General features: G+C 36.1%; 1 protein-coding gene across 4 annotated transcripts in view; it reads right to left on the reverse strand.

Annotated features, from left to right (window-relative positions):
* Positions 1-519: 519 nt before the first annotated feature.
* Positions 520-21,658, reverse strand: part of UHRF1 (ubiquitin like with PHD and ring finger domains 1) — a 41,283-nt gene continuing 20,144 nt past the window's right edge. For all 4 annotated transcript variants that reach the window (XM_031947803.1, XM_031947804.1, XM_031947805.1 and 1 more), the window contains 12 exons: positions 18,269-18,378; positions 17,947-18,133; positions 16,258-16,381; positions 16,053-16,160; positions 14,985-15,089; positions 14,758-14,864; positions 12,409-12,571; positions 12,133-12,270; positions 7,278-7,401; positions 7,032-7,189; positions 4,110-4,208; positions 520-1,971 (listed from right to left, as the gene is read on the reverse strand). In XM_031947803.1, coding sequence (XP_031803663.1) covers positions 1,825-1,971; positions 4,110-4,208; positions 7,032-7,189; positions 7,278-7,401; positions 12,133-12,270; positions 12,409-12,571; positions 14,758-14,864; positions 14,985-15,089; positions 16,053-16,160; positions 16,258-16,381; positions 17,947-18,133; positions 18,269-18,378 — 1,570 coding nt within the window. In that variant the 3' untranslated portion in view covers positions 520-1,824. The remainder of the gene's footprint in view (positions 1,972-4,109; positions 4,209-7,031; positions 7,190-7,277; positions 7,402-12,132; positions 12,271-12,408; positions 12,572-14,757; positions 14,865-14,984; positions 15,090-16,052; positions 16,161-16,257; positions 16,382-17,946; positions 18,134-18,268; positions 18,379-21,658) is intronic.

Consider the following 21,658-nt stretch of genomic DNA (forward strand, 5'->3'; position numbering starts at 1 on the left):
AGTAGAATACAACATGCAGTAAGGAAAGGAGGTTGGGTTCAAATCCTGATGACACAGAGCTAACAAATTCTCAAAATTTCAGCTCAATCAACAGAAGGCAACATGATAGTTGGAGTATTAGTTTAGATTAGAGAAATAACTAAGAAATATCTCAATTACTTCATCTGTAAAATTGAGCTGGGCTAGAAACTTAACTGGCTTCCGAGAGTCATTCCAGCTCTGAATCTATCATAACACAGTCATTACCTAATATATGTGTGTTGGGAGGTTTCCTTACAAGTGCTATAGAAACAGAAGTTGGATAAATTCATGTTGAATGAATATCAGACTTATAAATCACATAGAAAAGCAGGCCAAGTCTAGCATCATAGGCTGTTCAGAAATCTTCACAAGATCCTAAATGTATCTAATCCCAATAATGTATCTATTCGCTCTTAAGATTTAAGATAATCATGTTAGAAAACTTGAGTTTTTTTTCCAGACAATTTTCTATAAAGAATAACAAAACACACATTCATCTTTAAACGCATTTATTTTGAGAACTTAAAATCTGCACATGTACAAAAAACATCTGAACTTTTTTAGAAAAAGCCTACACAATGTTTCATTGTTTTTATCCTATTTATTAATATTCTACCATAAGGAAAGAGTTTTACACAAAAAAAATATATATATATATATCAATCCAGTCTGTCTGCAGTTAAGCAAGTTAAAATATCCCTGTTACATTGAGGTATTAAACTGCAAACATTGGTACTGTCAGAAAAACTGAAAATCCATTCACAAAAACAAACAAAAATCCCCTAAAACTAAGTCATCTTTCTTGGTTCATATACAGTAACTGAAAAAATTTCATTTGGAAAAGTGTCTTTAAAAAGAAAAACTTCCTCGCTTATATAATTCTCCATTTTGAAATGGATATGCATTTGAAAATAATGATAAAGGAAATTAATCTTACCAAAATGCACCCTAGCAAAGAAAAGAGTTTCAAGGTTTGCAATGCCATACTAATGACATTTGGCTACAGTGTTCCATTTTCAAAGGAAGAAATATAATCTGGTTGGCAATTTCAACATTTCAGTGCTAAAAAGAACCCAGTCTTTTAGAAACGGACCAAAGGCACTTAAGAATGGCTCTAGTATGCTCCACAATGGCATTCTGGATCAGAGACAGCATCTGGCTGAACAACCAGTTCCCTTGGTAAAAGAAGTGTCCAGCTGAGGTAGCATTCTGTACTGCCCCGAGCACTTAGTTAAATGCAGGCCGAGAGCTTTTTTATACTTATTTTAAACATAAAAGTAAACTGGTAGAGAATGGCCTTGAAAAAGAGCTTAACCAATTTTAAGTAAGATTTTTTTTTCTTCAAACAACTTCTCAATCATCTAAGCAAGAGGTCCAAAAACACCATCTTAGAGAATTTGAACATCAAAATATTGCCAGAGTTGAGCATATTTCTACCTCTGAGGCCAAATCCACAGACTTTACAAAGATTGTTCTAGCAACCGAGCCACATTCTACATGAGAGAGAACTTTTAAGAACTCAATGTCAGGTTCATTAGCAGCCTTTACTAAAAGTAGGAAAATTTATGCTGATAAACTGCAGGTTTAAAAAAAAAAAAAAAAACTGAATGCAGTATTCAACATTTTTTTTAAAAGCCACAACACATATAAAATAAATCCCTCAAAGTTTATACACTTTTAAAAATGGTGGGGAAGACAAATCTTTTTCAGAGAAAAGTTGAAGCTAATGTGTTTAAATTAAACCTACTGGAAAACCCACTGCCAAGTTTTATCATCAAAGTAAGAAAGAAGTGCTTGACAGAATCACCGCCCATTGCCGTATCCTGGGAAGAGCTGACTGAGGATGGTTTGCAGTGGCTGATTCACTTGCATAGTATAAGATTTACCCAGATCATACCGACAAGCTGGGCAACTGTACACCTCGGCTCGGAAGGATCGGTCCAAACAATCCTGCAATCAAAATTTGAAGGATTTTAGAAAAACAGCCCCCAAGTGCAAAACCTTGATAACCCATGCTATGCTATGACTCTTGACTTAGTTTTTCTCACTTTTCTAAGTTAGCTACACCCTATACAGAGAATTCAATTCCAAGTCACTAAAGTGACTAGGTCCTTGCTAGGTCTTTATTAATAAGTATGGAAAAATATCAAGCTACCAGTGGACCATCTAGACTGCTGGCTTTCACTTTATTTCCAAAGGCTGGATTCCTAAGGGGTGCATTTCTATAAATCAAGATCTAATATGAAAGATACTGGTAATAAATTGTTATATGAGTTCAGAGGATCATAGTGTGATTGGAAGATCTGGAAGGAACAAGGAACAGTCCCTTCATTTTTACTAGATTACAAAAGGTCAAGGCCATTAAAAATGCTCTTAACAAATTCCTTTATAATTGAAATGGCATTTCCATCTAATCAAGTTGGGTTTGAGGAGCTTTTGGGGCTGTTTTTTAAAATCTCCAAATATTTACATAAATATGCTGACTTGGACCTAAATAATACAAAACGTTGTTCTAAGAAAAAATGTCCAGGCATTTACATGGAATTCAAGAGCTAGAAGGGATCTTAAATGTACTCTACTCTAAATTCCTCTTTTGACAAATGAGGTTAAGTAACTTTCCCAAGATCATATGCAGAGCAAATAGTGGAGTCAGGATTCAACTGAATAATTAATACATATACAGACAGAATAATCACCTCCTATATTTTTACTGAAAACAATGGAACTGAACATTAAGTGCTTTTTAAACAATTTTAGTTTTTTTAGAAAAACCCACTAATCATTGGATACAATATATCCATTAATACAATTAATCAAGATTTAAAATATGACTGCTTGTCCTTGAAAAAGCTACAAGACTATTGTTCCATCTTTCCTAGAAAAACTGGCTAGTTATTTCATCTTTTAATCATAAATAATCATAACCAATACAAAGTTCACATAAAGAAATGCCTGTAAGCTCTTTTCTTTACTTCATGGGCATCATTTGCCTGTTTTAACAATAAGGCCTAATTCTTCTTCCCAGGAGGGGCTCTGCAAAATTTCTTGGTAACAACAAGTTAAGTGGAAGATACAAAGAATTAGGGTGGGGGAAGATACAACTGATGTACCAGATGATGGACCAGAGAGAATAAGGATGGCCTGAGTGATAAAAGAATATGTGCTAAAATTTGCAGAGTTCACGGAAGAGGGATAGCATTTCTGCCACTGTGCTGTTTGATGCATGCTATGCCCAGGCTCAGGACCACACAAACTCAACTAAAGAAATACTAATTAAAGTGTTCATTGTGTGCAGAAAATTGTGCTAGGTCCTGAGGGAGATAGTAGAAGATTAAGATGGGCACTGCTCTCAAAGTGAGTGCTCCGACACATACATACCAATTGTAAGCTAGAAGGCAGTATGGATCTAAGATAGATACAAATAAAGTGCTATGAGAAGTTCAAGAAAGGAAAGATCATTTACCCTGGAACAGATCACAGAAGGTTTAAAAGATGAGGTGGTATTTGAGCTGGATTTCTGACAAGTAGAATTTCAATAGAGTATTGGAGAGAACATTCTGTATTCCAGATACAGAAAGCAGAAAAAAAAAAAAAAGCAGTGTGTATATGGAAGGACAAAGCTTTGCTCTCAAAAAACTTTGCTATCAAAGTTTGGCTAAAATATGAGAATTAAAAGAGAACAGAATTTCAGACTTGTACATTAGATATGATCTTATCTCTTCATTTTGCAAATAAAGTCAAGAGATTTCAGTCCCTTTCCCCAGGTCACAGATTACCACTGAAAGAATTAGGACTAGAATACATATCACCAAGAGGGCAGTGTTTTTTTAATGATGTCTCACTGGCAATTACCTGAACAAATATTAATATAAAATACTAAAGAATACTATACAAAAATATGTCCTGCTACACAAAGGGAGTAAGTTTAAGACTACAAATGCTCCAAACAATACAAGAGGACACATAGTGATGAGATACTGTAGATCCACTGGGATCTTCATCAGTCTGTTTCTAGGTCATTCAGCATTATCTCCCACAAAGATACAACATGAATCTCAAACAGCACAGAACTGACCAACAATACTTACCTTGCAAACATTATGCTGACACACAGTGGTAATTGGCCGAAACACAACCTCTTGACAGCAAATACACAGGAATGTTTCTTCCACTTTATTCAGAAATTTCTATAATTAAGATAAAAGACGTGTGAAGTCACCAATGAGATTGATCCTATATACAAAACACAATCCTCTAGAGCATGCCTAGATAACACATTTAAGGTCCTTTCCACTTCTGAATCCTAAGTTAAAGTAAAATGTTTCTTAGTACTCAGGCTTTGTGATTCAAGGACAAACTGGCAATTCACCTTTCTCTACAATATTAAGGCTTGCAAAGTGTTTTCCTCACAACAGCACTATGAGATGATAGTACAAGAATTATGATTCTCAATTTGCACATTGAGAAATGGAGGTTTGGAAAGGGACAATGATTTGTCCAGAGTCATAAAGGTAGTAAAAGCGATAAAGTAGAGACTCAGTTCAAATTTAGCTCCAAGCCCAGGGCTTTTACCATGAAATCAGATGGCCTCAGCAAATACAAAATCAGAAAACTTAAAAGACTAGTTATCATACACATGCTCTGGGTCCCACAGAAAGTTAGCCCCATGATAATTAAATTGCTATCCTAGAACTTCTTCCTAGTGAGTTCATATGTGAAATAATTTTAGGCAGTTAGAAAAAAAATTCAAAGGAAGAAGAAGTGTGTATTTAACATTGAAGTATCCAAGCTCAGAATTCCAGTAAAATTAAGTCATATAGAGAATTTCACAATTGAGAGCTTTGCACATGTTCTTAACTGAGTAAAAACCTTCTAGACTGGATTATTATCAAAAGACCAGACCAGAACTGATCCCCATCAAGAAGGGCCCTCTACTAAGATAATACCTTATCAAAAAGAAAAAAATATTCTTTAGCTTCAGCTTTTTGAGAAAAATCTACCATTCTGCAATAAGTAAGTGGTCAAAGGTTATAAACAAGCAGTTTTTAAAAAATGCACACTATTATCAATTTTATGAATATCCCAATATTAATAGGAGAAATTCAAATGAAAACAACTCAATATTTCAGCTGTCCATTAAATTGACAAAAATTATAAAAGCAAAAATGGCAGTAATCAAATTGCATATGGTTTTATGGGAAGGAAGATAAACATTAATGCACTTTTAGTGGAATTGTAAATTGTTTAAACTATTTTGGAAAATAATTTGAAACGATACCAGATTATACTTTATACTTTAACCAATCCCACCCAAGGAGGTCAAGGACAAAAAGAAAGGTCCCATTTATGCAAAATATTTATCGCAACATTTTTTTCTGGCAACTGTGAACTGGAAACATAGTGACAATGCATGCCCACTGAATAGGAAACAGCTGAACAAACTGGTATGTTCAGGGCCATTAGGTGGCACAGTGCAGAGGATTCAATCATGCCTTGCCAATGGTATTATTACTCACTAACTGGTAAGTAGTTAATAAAATAAATAAAAATAGCATACAGATAATGTTAATACATGGTTTTCTAAATCAATACACAGCTGACAAGGATCACAGTTTAGTGGCCCCTTTTCTACTGGCGTTTGATACCACTGGCAGAGTGGACAGGGGGCGGCCAGGATTTGACTGACTGTATAATTATGTGTTTCTCCTGAGCAAGTAAATCAAGAACTCTCTGCCTGTTTTCTACTCTGAAATAGAGATATTAGCATATACTTTCCAGGGCTGTTGTGAGGATAAAGTAAGATAACATATACATAAAGCACTGCAAATCTTAACACACTATATAATAATAGCTATTATTATAGAATACTACTTACCGCAATTAGAAGAAATGACAAATGATATACAAATGAAATATTCTGAGAAATTTATAAAGATTTGTAAGAACCGATATGGATCAAAGTAAACAGAACCAAGAAAAATAATGTATACAATGACCAAGTGAAAGACATCAAAATTCTGATCATTGCAGTAATGAACTTGATATACCCAGGTAATAATGGAATATGTCACCCTCTTTGGTAGAGAGAGCAGATTTTGGGTCTGGGGAAAAAGGAACATACTGTCAGCCACAGTTTATATAATAAATGTGTTTTGCTTTACTATACTTCATTATTCTTAGAGTTCTATGTGTGGAATAGGGTAAAGTCACTGGGACACAATGGTGACCAAAAACATCACATTTAATAACAAAAAAATCATCTAGCTTTCTCAGAAGATCACACTGAAGTGATAATACCTAGGAAGCTACTAAAGTGTCATCCTAGTCTGATGCTTACATAAAATAGCCTTGTTGGAGAAATGAAATTCCTGATAGCAGAATTAAGTTAAGACACCATCTGATACATTCAGCTCCAAAACATTACATTTGTATATACTACAGTCACTGTAGTTATATCTGAAAGGAAAGGTTTTCATGTTCAATTTGTTTTACCCATTAATAACCATTTCAAAATTTCTCTTAAAAATAAATTATTCAATGCTTCAAAAAGATCTGTGGTTTCATAGATATTGAACACTGATGAAAAAAATCAAAATTTCTACCATCCCCAAAAGACTACCTTTATAAGTAATAGAAAGGAGGGAAAGAGGAAGGAGGGAGAAAGGAAGGGAGGAAAGGAGGAAAGGAGGGAAGGAGAAAGGGAGAGAGGGAGGGAAGGAGGGAGGAAAGGAGAGAGGGAGGGAGGGAGGAAAGGAGGGAGGGAAGGGGAGAGAAACACCTTTGATCTACAACTTTCTGGGCCTCCACCTGACTCTCCATATTCTCAGATGACAGAAGCACTGCTCCAGACCCTATAGCCAAGTCTTTCTTATGTGGTGGCTCCTGCAACTTATATGTCTCTGGCACAAGGTTTTAGAATTTAGGGTTAGACACCACATTCTTGGTTGATTCAGACCCTTTAACAAATGCCCTTATGCAAAGAAGGCTGAAAATAAAATCTCCATGCCTACCGGCCCATCCTTCAGTGCACCCAATACTTCGTTCCACAGTTTTTCATTGGATTCATCATTCTTAATGAGAGTCTTCTGCTGGGAGGTGAGCTTATATGGCTCCACTTTAGTCTTCTTGGACACTGTACTAAGAGAGGCCAGAAAGGTCTCCCTGCCCCCTAAAAGAAAGAACATCTGGTCAGCCCAAGGGAATTCAATAACCTTGAAGTAAAGCTGCAGAAGGTGCAGAGCTGCTCAAATACCAACCTGTTGACTTCCTTTTCCTTTTCCCTTTTCCTTTCCTTGGGGATGTCAATTCCTCTTCATCACTCTTATTATTTTCTTTTTCCTTCTCTTTGTTAGCAACTGCTTCCAAATATCCTTCAGGATACTGAAAGATAGAAACAAAGTCAAATGAAAAATATACCAACTTTCTATCACTCATGGTTTCCAAGATCTTTACAATCTCGAGTTACTTACCAACTGAACTCTTTTCTTACTGTTGGCCAACACAAATGCTTTCCTGAAGTTAGTACCACCTCCTGCCTGTTCCCCAATAATTCCAGACATATCACAGCCTCTAGGCTTTTTTCATTTGCTAATTATCTCTCCTCAAATAGCCCCTCTTGCTTATCCTCAAGATTCTGGCTCCATTCTAACCTCTTACAGGAATATTCATTTCTCCAAGTCTTCTAATTCCTAAGGTAAGATCCAGCCAATATTCACTTTGGAATGAAATCAGATATTATGGGTAATCTTACTTAACTGGTTGTTGTCCTTCAATCTTGAAGAGAAACAAAATGACATCACCATGTTAGACTTGAATTATGGTGTGTCTCACCTGTCAGATTGGCTAAGATGACAGGAAAAAATAATGATGATTGTTGGAGGGGATGTGGGAAAACTGGGACATTGATTCATTGTTGGTGGAGTTGTGAACGAATCCAACCATTTTGGAGAGTAGTTTGGAACTATGCTCAAAAAGTTATCAAACTGTGCATACCCTTTGATCCAGCAGTGTTACTACTGGGATTATATCCCAAAGAGATTATAAAGATGGGAAAGGGACCTGTATGTGCACGAATGTTTGTGGCAGCCCTTTTTGTAGTGGCTAGAAACTGGAAACTGAATGGATGTCCATCAGTTGGAGAATGGCTGAATAAATTGTGGTATATGAAAATTATGGAATATTACTGTTCTGTAAGAAATGACCAACAGGATGATTTCAGAAAGGCCTGGAGAGACTTACACGAACTGATGCCGAGTGAAATGAGCAGGACCAGGAGATCATTATATACTTCAACAACAATACCAGATGATGACCAGTTCTGATGGATCAGGCCATCCTCAGCAACAAGATCAACCAAATCATTTCTAATGGAGCAGTAATGAACTGAACTAGCTATGCCCAGAAAAAGAACTCTGGGAGATGACTAAAACCATTACATTGAATTCCCAATCCCTATATTTATGCACACCTGCATTTTTGATTTCCTTCACAAGCTAATTGTACAATAATTCAGAGTCTGATTCTTTTTGTACAGCAAAATAATATTTTGGTCATGTATACTTATTGTGTATCTAAGTTATATTTTAATATATTTAACATCTACTGGTCATCCTGCCATTTAGGGGAGGGGGTGGGGGGGGTAAGAGGTGAAAAATTGGAACAAGAGGTTTGGCAATTATTAATGCTGTAAAGTTACCCATGTATATATCCTGTAAATAAAAGGCTATTAAATTTAAAAAAAAAAAAAAAAAAAAGAATTATGGTGTGTCTAACTGGCTAGTCAGACCAATACAAGCTTAGAATATGCTTTACCTCAGGTCAGACACAAATGGTCCGTGTGAATATCTGGGAAAGACTTTTTGCACCTCACATTTCTTTTGACCTATTTCAATTCTGTTGTGCTCACAAAGCACAGCACCTTCTCTGATGAGAGCACACCATGCTGGGTGTTCCTGTGGCAGTGTTTCCTATGTCTCATAATCAATCCCAAAGCTCTTTAAAAACACCAAGAATATCCTGGTATTGCTTTTTCTGACTACCACTTCTCTGTTTAAGTTTGCCATAACAAAATCTTTTTTTGGCAAATATTCCTCCTTAGCTTGTTAAAACTGAAGGGTGAATGCCCCCTTTTGATATCCCTAATGGCAAAGATATCTTGCATTTCTTCGATAACACCCAGAACAATGCTATGTACACAGTTGGTCTTTAAGAAATATTTGTGGAAATGAATCACAGTGTTTTACTAAAACATATACAACATCCTTTCACAATGTGAAAAATGCATAAAGCCTTAAATGAATTCTAAAATCTCAACTCTTTGAATTTCCTGATTCTATGAAAACATGAAAGAAAACAAAATCTTGATCAAAAATCTTCTACCAGGGCTTGAACACTTTTACTTCTAATAAGTCTTTTGGATTTGGATTTTAGTTTTTTCACAACCCAAAATCTTCTATTGTGCCAAAATTATACTAAAAGGACAACTCTTTATGATTTCAAGAATGTAGGTTCAATTTATATTGCCTCTTTAAATAGTTCCACACCATAAACTGACTTGCCACCACAGAGGAAGCTCTTTGATTTGCCTCAGCCAGGGTGATGGAATCCCCATCTAGTATGCTAGGTTAAAAATCAGGAAGATCTAAATTCAAACACTGCTTCACTCAGCATCTAGCAATGTGACACTGGACAAGTTATTTCAACTCTCACCCTGCCCTCATCTGTCAAACAGGGATACTATCAGCACATACCTTCGTGTGAAAATCAAATCATATATTAGCAAACTTTAAAACACAAACTGTAAATGCAAGCTATTATCATTAAGTAAAGCCAAGTGAGATTTAGAATCTCAGAAAAATAGGAATGTTAGACTATTTTCATCCTATAAAAAGTAATAAATGAATCCAGGATTCCTCTTGCCACTCCATGCCCAATTAGTTTCTAAATGCCCTATCCTTTGGTGTGTAGTAGTTTTTGGTACTGTTTGAAGAAATAAAAAAACTCCAAATTAGTCTTGAATATAAAGAACGATAACTGAACACATCAATTAAATACAAAAACAATACAACCCAAACCACAATCACAATTGTGATTGTGTCTGACCCAAATTAATTAGTGGTCCTCTGGCTCTGTATTTCCTGTTTCAAATTTCCCAGTGGCAGAAGCAATGGAAATACAACTACCAATGGTGCCCTAAGACAGTTGATGTTTTGTGCTCCTGCAATCAGAGAAGGCAGGAATATATAAGCATCTAACACAGAAAAAGACATGACCTCAAATCTAAAAACCAACAGCAATCCCAAAAGAAAAAAAATCTAGTGGCTCATAACAATTATGAATTAACTTTTATATGCATTTTAAGATTTGCAATGATTTGATTCTCTAAACCTCTAAAAATTTACAGCTGAAGAAAGAAAGGCTTAGAAAAGTAATGAAGTGATCCATACAGTTCCATAGCTATTAAGCCAGCACATACGACTTGGAACACAGGCATATATCTGCTTTCAAGTTCTACCTGTCCTATCAACAGTGAGTAGGGTCCATTCAACTATATTCAATATGAACGAAGATGGAAGCCAAATACAATTATGTATTTTATCATAAGAGACAATATAACATTGTAGAAAGAATAATGAATTTATAATTGGACAGTCTGAGTTCAAATACAAGCCTGAATGCCTATTGTGTCTATAACAAATCACTTAACTTACAACTAAATTTGTTTCCTCAGCTATAGAACAATGGGACTTATATTTGGATGACCTATTTTATAAGATCATGAGCAAAGTTTTTTATAAACCACTATAACACTATAGCAATAGCACCGTAGCAACAGCAGAAATTATTAGTATCTCTGTTTTGCTGATCCCAGTTGTATGAACCACATTAAAGTCAGGACTTGAACCCTAAACCTTCCTATAAATAAATAAGTGACTATTCTACCTCTTCTTTAGACAGCAATTACTACAAAAGTAACAACTGGAGTAATCCAGTCCATCCCACACACCAGTCTCAGAGTAAATTTGAACAATTCTCAACTTCTCTCACAAAATGCATTTCCCAATACAGTTCGAAGTTTTCAAGAGCAGTTATTCATCAACTGAAGTCTTGAAATCAAAATCCTATACAATCCAGCACAAATCTTTCTTATGGCCCTGTCTCATAGGATGACCCTTCTCATGCATTTCTATAAGCACCTTTTTGGTCCATGCTTCTCTTAAATGTAGCTTTCTCCCTCCATTACCTCTGAATACTATAATCTCACTTGTCCTTCAAGGCCCAATTCAAAGGCCACTTCTTCAAGGAAGCCTTCCCTAATCTCCTTGATGAAAATCTTAAACTTCTACCCAGATTTCTTATAACACTTTACCTAGATCTCTCCTTTGAATTTATCACTCCAACTTAACTACCAGTTTTCATGTTTTACCTCTTCCATTAGATTGAAAATTTCTTGTGGAAACATTTTATCCTTATCTCTAGCACCTACAAGAGTATACATTACTTAACAAAGCCAAACCAGGAAAACAATATACACCAAATACAACAATATAAATGTGTGTGTGGGGGGGGGGGGGGAGAAGGGAAGCGGGGAGGAACAACTAACAACATGAAATTAGATAATTATAATGATAATGCTCAAAGAGAGAAAAACAGTTCATTCTCATCTTTGCAGAACTTTGCAGAAAAACTATGGATATAGAATACTGTCCATTGTACCAGATTTGTTGGATATTTAAGTTGGTTTTTGCTCAACTGTTTTTCTCTATCTTTTCTTTTTATAATCTTTGTTACATAAGCAATGGTTCCGATGAGAGGGGAAGAAGGCTATATTTGGAAATAAAGGTGATATAAAAACAAAAAAAAGTCAGTTAAAAATTTAAAAGTGTAAAATAAGTGTTTACCATCCTGAATTTAATCTTTCATAACACATTAGCAAACTTATCCTATATATAAAAGGTATATATTCAAAGGACTAACCTGGAAGAACTAGGCAGGCAGTGTTCCTTAGTCAAGGATAATTGGCTTTGATATAATTAGCAATTTCTAGCCCATCCTCCACAGAGATGTCTATCATTATAATATAATCCAACACAGTTCTTGTCTTGACCGTACCTGCATTGTTAAGCCAAGTTTCTTCATCCTGTCTTTCCCTTCCCTTGTCCATGGACCAGGTTCATCATCATCCCTCCTGAGGAGGTATCGCCACACAAGGAAACCAGATTTTCCTTTTTCAGGCCAATACTTCACTACCTGGAAAGGGTTGGAAATTAAATATAAATTAATATGAAAATGAACGAAATGAGTAAGAAAAAAACTCTCACCCAGTCAGCATAGAGAAAAATATATATTTTTAACATTAAAGAGGGAAAAACTCACACCAGAATTTACCTTATATATGCCATCATATCGATTCCCTTCAGCTGGGGCATATTTACTGTGTTTCCCTCCTTTAACGTTCCTCACCACTCTGACTGGCTTCCCAGCTCGCCAGTCCTTGGCTTCAGCTCCACCTCGGTCATTGATAGGAGCACTGCAGTTCAAAGCCAGAGCTCTTAAGAGATCACAAGGTAGAAAACATTAGGAAGTAATAGTCTAAAACGAGACAGAGACATGCAAAAAACACACATACCATATGTGGAAGGTGAAGAAGGCAGGATGAGGAATGAAAAAAAATCTGAGTTTATTTCATACACTGAAAATGCAAGTCTCTAGCTACCCCTAAAAAAAGGAATTAGAATAATAAGCTAATGGGTAGAATAAGTCAATACAATAAAAATGATAATTCAACCTAAATTAATTTACTTATTTGATACTATACCAATAAAACTACCAAAATATTATTTTATAAAGTTAGAAAAAATAGTAACAAAATTAATCTGGAAAAACAAAAGGTCAAGTAAATCAAGGGAATTGATGAAAAAATTGTGAAGGAAGGTAACCTAGCCATACCTATTCTCAAACTAGATTACAAAGTAGTAATAACCAAAACAATCTGATACCATTTAAGAAATAGGAATGATGAATCAGTGGACTAGTTTAAACCCACAATAGTAAATGTAGTAAATGACTACGGTAATCTAATGTTTGATAAATCTAAAGATCCAAGTTTTTTGGGACAAGAACTCACTATTTGACAAAAACTGGGAAAAATGGAAAGCATTGGCAGAAACAAAGTAGAAAATAATGTCTCGCATCATATACCAAGAAAAGGCCAAAATGGGTATGTAATACCATAAGCAAATTAGGGAAGCACATAATAGTTTACCTGTCAAAATTATGGATACAGGAAGAAATTATGACCAAACAAGTGAAAAAGAACAGCACAGGATATGAAATAGATAATTTTTATTACATTAAATTAAAAAGCTTTTGTAGAAACAAAATCATTGTAGCCAAAACTAGAAGAAAAGCAGAAAATTAGAGGAAATTTTGTATAGCAAATTTCTCTGATAAAGGCCTCACTTCTCAAATATATAGAGAACTGAGTAAAATTTGCAAGAATACATGTCATTTCCCAATTGATAAGTGGTCAAAGAATATGAACAGGAAGTTTTCAGATGAAATCAAAACTAGTTAACATATGGAAAAAAATACTCAAGTCACTATTAGAGAAATGAAAATCAAAAAATCTCTAAGATATCATCTAACATCTATAACTGGCTAAGGAAAATGATAAATGTTGGAAGAGATCTGGGAAAAAAATAACAGTAACACTAACGCACTGTTAGTGGAGTTGTGAATTGTTCCAACCATCCTGGAGAGCAATTTTGGAACTATGCCCAAAGGGCAATAAAACTGTTCATACCTTTTGATCCAACAATATCATCATTAGATTTGTATGCCAATTTTTAAAAATGAAAAGGATCGATAGGTACAAAAATATTTATAGCAACTTTTTTTTTGCAGTAGCAAAGAACTAAAAATTTAGAGAATGCCGTCAACTGGAGAATGGCTGAATAGGTTACAACCATGATGGAATACTATCTTATAAAAAATGAGGAGCAAGATGATTTAGAAAAACCTGGGAAGATTTAAATGAAGTGATGCAAAGTGAAATGAGCCAGAACACTGTACATGATAACAGCAATACTGTGTGATGATCAACTATGAATCACTTAGCTATTTTCAGCAATACAATGATCTAATACAATTTCAGACTTATGCTTTGATGAAATGCTTCCTACTTCCAGAGAAAGAATTGATGAAATCTGAATGGAAATCAAAGCATGTTTTTTTTAAACAATTTTTCTTCTGTGTTTTCTTTCGCAAAATGACTAATGTGGAAATATTTTTGCATGACTTCAAGTGTATAATTGTTTGCTTATAATGAAAAGAGAGGCGAGGGAAAGAATATGAAACTCAGATTTTTTTTTTTTTTTTTTTTGCTGAGGCAATTGGGGTTAAGTGACTTGCCCAGGGTCGCACAGCCAGGAAATGTTAAGTGTCTGAGGCCAAATTTGAACTCAGGTCTTCCTAACTTCAGGGCTGGTACTCTATCCACTGTGCCACCTAGCTGCCCCTCTGAATTTTTTTTAAAACAAAAAGTTAAAAATTGTTTTCACATGTAATTAAAAAAGCATGTTTTAAATTAGGAACATAAATTAATTTTGCCCTTCTCCCAAGTTCAACAGCAAAGAATTCTTGTTTAACACTATTAACTGAATAGATTTCCCTGCAAACTAAATCCACTTAAGAATTTAACAGTAACCAGGAAAGAAATCCATAAAATCATGATACCTGTTCATGTTGGTAAGTTTCTGATCACAGGACTGCTCTGCAGTCCGTTTGTTGCCAGAAAGATCTCTGCCCCCACTGCCTGTATAAGTGAAAGAGTTGCCATGGTCCTGAAGTGGAGAAGCACACAGAGCAAGGCTTGGTTAAACCTCTTTAGTTGACCAGAGAACAAGATTAGACTCCACCTAAAAGATTCTAGTACAAACACCGAATTATAAAACAACACTTACCACATCATCTTCATAGCCCCCTGCTAGGACCAGGGAGTAGGCGCCATCATTGCTTCTGCCATGTATACCTGCCACATGGGGCCTATGGACACCAGACTCACTCACCTAAGAAAAGCACAACAAATCATATCTCAACAAACATGACTCTCAGAAACCAGACCATATCTCATAAAGAAGAATTGTCAAAAACTTTTCAAAAACCCCAAACCTCCAAGGTTAACTTCTAGATTTTATATATGTTGATTTTAGTTGGTAACAACTTTATACTTAAAGATTATAGATTACCATATAATTTTTTTGTGCTCATAAAATCTTGACTTAACAGATGGAGGGCCCTCAAGTCACTTGGCTAAACCAATATTTAAATTGTGAATGCCCTCTACAATACCACTACCATCAAACCTCTTTAAGTAGAGTAATTTAAGTAATCTACTTAAAGATTTCCAGGGATGGAACAGAGGAAACACTCAAAACATAACATAATGATGATCATTCTTGTGAACTAATTGTACAAATCATAGTAAAAAGTGCACTGGCTTAGGAAGGAAGTCTAGGATATGAGTTAAAGTCTTCTCTATCACTATCTGATCTCAAGTGTCACTTGACCTCTATTAATTTCCTCATCTATAGAATAGCAGGGCTGACCCAGATGATTGATTGATCTCCCAGAACTATTCCAGCTCTAATGTTCTAATATTTAAATATAACTTATTAAAAAAAAAAGTAGCTTAAACATAATCTTAAATCTTAAAATCATTTTGGAGGGACTATGAGATATTTTTTAATTTTTATTTTATTTAATTTTTTTTATTTTTGCTGTGGGAGATGGGGCACTGGCTGGCATAAATAACAAAATAGGATCTTAAGTACCTCCTCCCCAAAAAGATTTTCCTTTGACACAAGACTAGTCCACAAACCAAGGCTATTCCAGACCACTACATCTTATCATCTTTAGATCACATTCAATCTAGATCAATTCTGAAGAGAGCCTAAAATTCAATGAACATCAGAGTAATCCTCCCTTTCCATTAAACTATCATCACAAACTTACAGACTGCCATGTTATACCTGTACTCTGAACTTCCACATGGTACCAACAGGAATTCCAGGGATTGGTCCATAATGATTAGAAGGCACAATCGTGCACTCCCTTGTGCGACCCACACATGCCATACCCTGTATTAAGAATAATTTGGGAGGAAAAAATCAGTTTTTAAAAAAAAAAAATGTACTACTAAAATATCAAAATGAAATAAAAAGTTGTTTTCCATACCTTGCCCCAATCTCTTTGAGATGATGATGTAGCAGATGCCATCTTTGCCTTCTTTTTGCTCTCTTTTAACTTCTCCCCAGCCAAGACCACTTCACTAGCATCATTCCGACATTCAGGGCAATACCTACAATTAAACATTTGTAAAATTATTCACTGGACATAGCAGGGTAACAGTTAAAATAAGTGAAAGATTTGGACATATTTCTTAAATTATCATAGTATATTTATTTTGGGGAAAAACCTATCTGCCTTCAACTTCCTTCACTTGTACTTCAAAAGGATATTTTTAATAGTCTTGTCATTTCTACATCTACAACATTTCTTCTACTTCACCCATCCACCTGATTTAGGTCCTACCACCTCTCATCAAAACTATAGTAAGAGCCTTCTAAATAGTGTCTTTGTCTTAATCACCCTTTTCTTTTTTTTCTCTAATCTATTCTCCATACAGAGATCTGACCAAGTCACTCCCCTATTCAATATAACTGCAATATCTCCAAATTACCTCTAGAGCAAAATTAATACTTTGGAATGCCTAAAGCCCTTCACATTTTCTCTAAATCTGTCTGTCTTTAGTCTTCTAACACATTATTCCCCTTCATGTACTCCGCAGTTCAACCAAAACAGCTTTCTTCACACCTGATACTCACTCCATCTCCTCTCTCCTGATCTTTGCCCAGGCTATCCCTAAGCATGGAATGCTCTCCCTCCTTATCTCCATTTCTGAGAGTCCCAAAGCTCAAAAATAAGAATACAACTTTATACTTAAATATATGCATACAGTCTCTCACCTGTAGTGTTAGCTCCTCAAACGCAGGGGCTATTTCATCTTTATCTTAGAATCCCTAAAGTCCAGCAGAAAGCCAGGTACATAGTAGCTGCTTAATAAATGTTTGCTGATTGAATGAAAATATCCTTTTCATCTTATCCCTCAATGTCAAGAAAAAAATAGCTATGCTGTAATCAAGACTGCATTGGCTGTGGTGTCAGGAAGCCTCAAGACAGTTTTCAAGGCTACTATTTCCTACTACCTGATCTTGGATAACTTCTCTATGCTGGATCTTAGCTTCCTCGCCTATAAAATGATGCAAAAATCTAGACTTCCTATGCCAAAGTTCTGTTTCAAGTCAAGTTTTTGACAAATCTTCAAGTACTATAAAATGCAAATTGTTTGTACTATAATCAACAGACTATCTCTACCACAGATCACTCACTTCACCCAACTTGTTCTATTTCTTTGATGTCTTTCCACAGATGTCTCCCTCTATAATCCATACATACCCCCCCTTCCAAAACTCTAAGTTTCACCACATGCCCCCACCTGATCCCATTCTTATCATTCCCCTTCTCCTCCCCCTTCCCCTAGCCCCTCAGCACATCTAAATCAATCCAAGCAGTCTGGCACACACAGACAGGCACAGAGCTGAGTGCTGGGTTCTTGGTGCTTCCTTTGCCTTGTTCCTCCAAGCTCCAAACCCTGGCCAATCAGAGTTTCCCAGGCAGCTGCCAGATATTTCCTATATTTTGTTTCAACTTTCCCACCCCAGCCTCAACCCACCTAAATCTGTTCTTCAGATCCCCCAAATGGAGACTGGTGAAGAAGCAAAATTAAGGGTTTGATAACTGATCCTGTCAGTCTCTCATAACCACTTCTCTGTAACCATTCCCCCAGAAAGCACGCATACTCACCAGTCCTCATCATCCGGAATCCGGCTCAGTGGGGGGTTGAGGCAATAGATGTGGAAAGCCATGTCACACTCATCACACATCAGCTGCTTGTCAGGGTCTTGCTTTCCTCCACACACATAGCAGGCACACATTCTGCAGGTCTTATTGGGGTTATCTTTACAGTGCTTGCAAATGGGGCCACTCTGTCCTAAATGCAGAAGGTCATGAAGCAGAAATAGACACCAGCACATCAGTTTACTAAAACCAGTGTTCTAATGTCAAAGTTTGAGAACAATACTAAAGACATTCCATGCGAAAACATCGAAGATTAACCAGGACTCACTTTTCAAAGGATTTTCGAAACCAACCGGGCTCACACTGCCAGGTTCCTCAATTTTGTAAACTTCATCCACAAAAGTTATTCTACAATCATTCAGAGAATCACCCGCGTCCCTATAACAAATTCATGGATAAAATTAAGCTTTTGCCATGACAATCACTCACTTATTCTTTCAATATCCCGAAATCAGTTTTTATGTAATTTAAATAAGTACATATTCACTGACACCTACTACAAAATTGACAGTATACCATTTTTCAAAAAGCAGGGAGTAGGAAAGAAGGATCAAAATTGTGTGTTGACTGTCTAGGTGATGAAGAATAATGAAAGAAATGTATAGTGCATGAAGTTGTCTTATAGTGCTAAGACAGGTACCTAACTCAGATCAGAGCTGAGTCACCTAACACTAAATTAAGTGTTCTTCCCAGTCAACCAATAGAACCATTTCTTAAAGAGCACTGGTGATAGGGATGGGCAGGGCCTGGCCTGGGCTTCTGTGGGATTTCATTGAAGTGGGAGCCTCTACTTATAAAGAAATCTATGGCCTTGGAGAGTTGCCAAGGGATGAATGGGCTATTACATGACCAGTCTTGCCAGAAACACTAAGAATACCCCACCCCCACCGCTGGGGAAAAAAACACGATCTTTGACTTCAAGCACCTTACATTCTATTGGGGAGAGAATATGCATATATATATTATACACAAAATATATACTCCCAAAAAGTGAGTGTGTGAGTTTGTGAAAGAGGCAAATTTAGGAAGGAGGGAATTTATGGAAAGGAGGACCTAATAGAAGATGGTCCTAGGACGTATATCACTTATCTTCCCAATCCAAAGTGCCAGTGACTTCCCAGGCTGTTCAAATAGCCAAGAACCAACTACTTCCTCTATCTTCCCCTTTCTGAATAAAAGCTTCAAACTTAACATTAATACTGAGACTTCTGAGTCAGCCCCAGACCCCTTCCATATTCCTACTTTTATTATACTCTTGGGAGACAAAATTTTTAAAGATATTAGTAAGTCCCACATATACATGGGCCAAGTAATAAAGTCCAACCAAGAAACATTTATTTTAATACTTGCTATTATATAGGTAGCTAAGTGGCACATGTAGAGGCCCAAGCCTGGAGTTCAAATGTGGTCTCAATTTACTTGCTATGTGACCTCAGGCAGTTCCTAAATCGTCTGCCCACACGTTTCTCATCTATAAACTCTGGATAACATCTCCTACTTCATAGGACAGTTGTGAGGACCAAATGAGAGAGTATTTGTATTAGCAACTAATAGTGTAATAACAGTAATAAGTGCTAAATGTTTATTTTCTCTTTCTTTATCATAGGCAATATACCATGCTAAGGGATACAAAGTTTATTATTCTTGCTCTTGCTTTACTGAGCTTACAGAAAAACAGAGAACTAATAAATAACAACTTATAAGTATGTTAAAGACATGATACAAGGTGCTTTCAATATGAAGTCTGAGGGAGAAAGTAGAACAGGGTAGGGAAAGGGGGAAGGCATATTAGAAGAAGCACTTAAAGAGGGGATAACAGCTGGGCAGGGACAATGTTCCAGCCTCAGGGATCGTACTTGGAGCTTTCAGGAAAAAGGAAAATAAAGTAGTACAGAAAATGGTTATGTTTTCATTTGTCCACTTAAAACACACATGTGTATCAGAAAGGAAAGAAGGAACAAGTATAGGATCTACACTTCACCTAAGATACAGGTGACAAATTACTCTTTAAAAACTTTGTCTAAACCAAAAATAAAGTGTTAATACAGAAGAAAGGAGAGAGGGCACCATGGTGCTAATGATGGTTAGGCAGAAAAAGACAATAGCAAAGTACTTCGCAGTATAGCTGTTAAAGGGATTTAGGAGCATGTATTGAAGGCTGCAGAAGTATATGAAGTCACACTAGCACCAATCCCTAAACATGACATGACTTGGCATTGGTACTATATCCCCATCACACAGGAGCCCTTGACTCTGAACTGGCAGCAGGCTCAAAAATCTAAACTCCACATGTGGCGGGGAAGCGATCCAGTTTAAACAGGAGGTAAGAGCAGGAGGTGGATTTGGAGCCCAAGTCCTTCAACTGCAAACCTCAGGTTCTTTCCACCAAAGCAGACATTTTTACATGGAGCTAAAGTCTTTGCAGGGTCATCATTATCTCTTAAGATCGCCAAGAACTACCTTTAAATTAGTTTATAATGATTAAAAATTTTAATCAAGTTTTCACATAATACAGAACATTTAAATCAACCTACTTCCTTTTGCCTAATCCATATATCACTCACCAAGTTACTAAAAAAAGCTTAAAATTAAGAGAGACTTTACTAATCAATTAGTCCAAAGTTTTACAGATCAGGAGACTGAAGCTAGAAAAAAGTAAAACAACTAGCTCACAGCAGGGCTGGGACCAGAACATAGACCCTGGCTCTGCTATGGATCTTGTGGCTCCTAGACTAGGCTCTGACAGTATTTAATCTTTCATAAAAACGTCAGTCAGTGTTAGCCTGGGTTTCATCTGTTAATCTGTGATTTCATCAGAGTGAAGAATTTCTAGGAAAGAAGTCCCACAGAAACAGAGATAAATAATCTATCTATCATATCTACCTATGGGCAATGAGAGGTTAAATGACTTTCAGTTCATGATCATATAGCCAATATGCAAAGACCAGACTTGAACCCAGGTCAGTTCTCTGTTCCACCTCTAATAATTTATGAAATTAAATGGAAGTCATTTTTAAAAGTATACCATCCCACAAACCATGCAGTAAGAGTTATCACTTTCCCCACTAAAAAGATGCAGAAACCTAAGTTGAGGGCAAAAGTGACTTCTGCTAATGGTTTCTTTTGAAACACCTAGCTAAAGCAATGGACGGCTCAGTTAAGATTTCGCCTTATTTTGCATGTATTTAGAAAATTAATCTGAAAATTAACATTGTTAACCAATCTTCCTTGTAGAGTCCTTAAGAAAAGAGCTGAGATTCTTCCATCCTCGCAGTCCCCCTTTCAGGAGTATTCCCAATCACTAAGTTCAAATTCTTCAAACTCGGAGAAGTAGGCCCTCAGATATTTGACTACCAAGGAAATCACAACTCAAAAGTAAAGACAATTTCAACTTTTTCTCTATACTAAAGCTCAGTTCCCAGAGATGAAATTATTCAGGAGTCAAATCCCAATCTAATGACTTCATTCACTTCAGACTGAATTCATTAATTATCCATAAGCTAGTGTTGTACAGTGGAAAGAACAATGAACTAGCAGATCAAGAGCTGTGAATTAAAATATTACTGTTTGAAACAATCTCACAGAGAGAACATGAGTAAGTCACTTTCTCTTTCTGGATTTCTAATTCTAAAAATGAAGAATTTGGACTAGATCAAAG

This window comes from Sarcophilus harrisii, chromosome 1, assembly GCF_902635505.1.
Source record: "Sarcophilus harrisii chromosome 1, mSarHar1.11, whole genome shotgun sequence".
Classification (NCBI taxonomy): domain Eukaryota; kingdom Metazoa; phylum Chordata; class Mammalia; order Dasyuromorphia; family Dasyuridae; genus Sarcophilus; species Sarcophilus harrisii.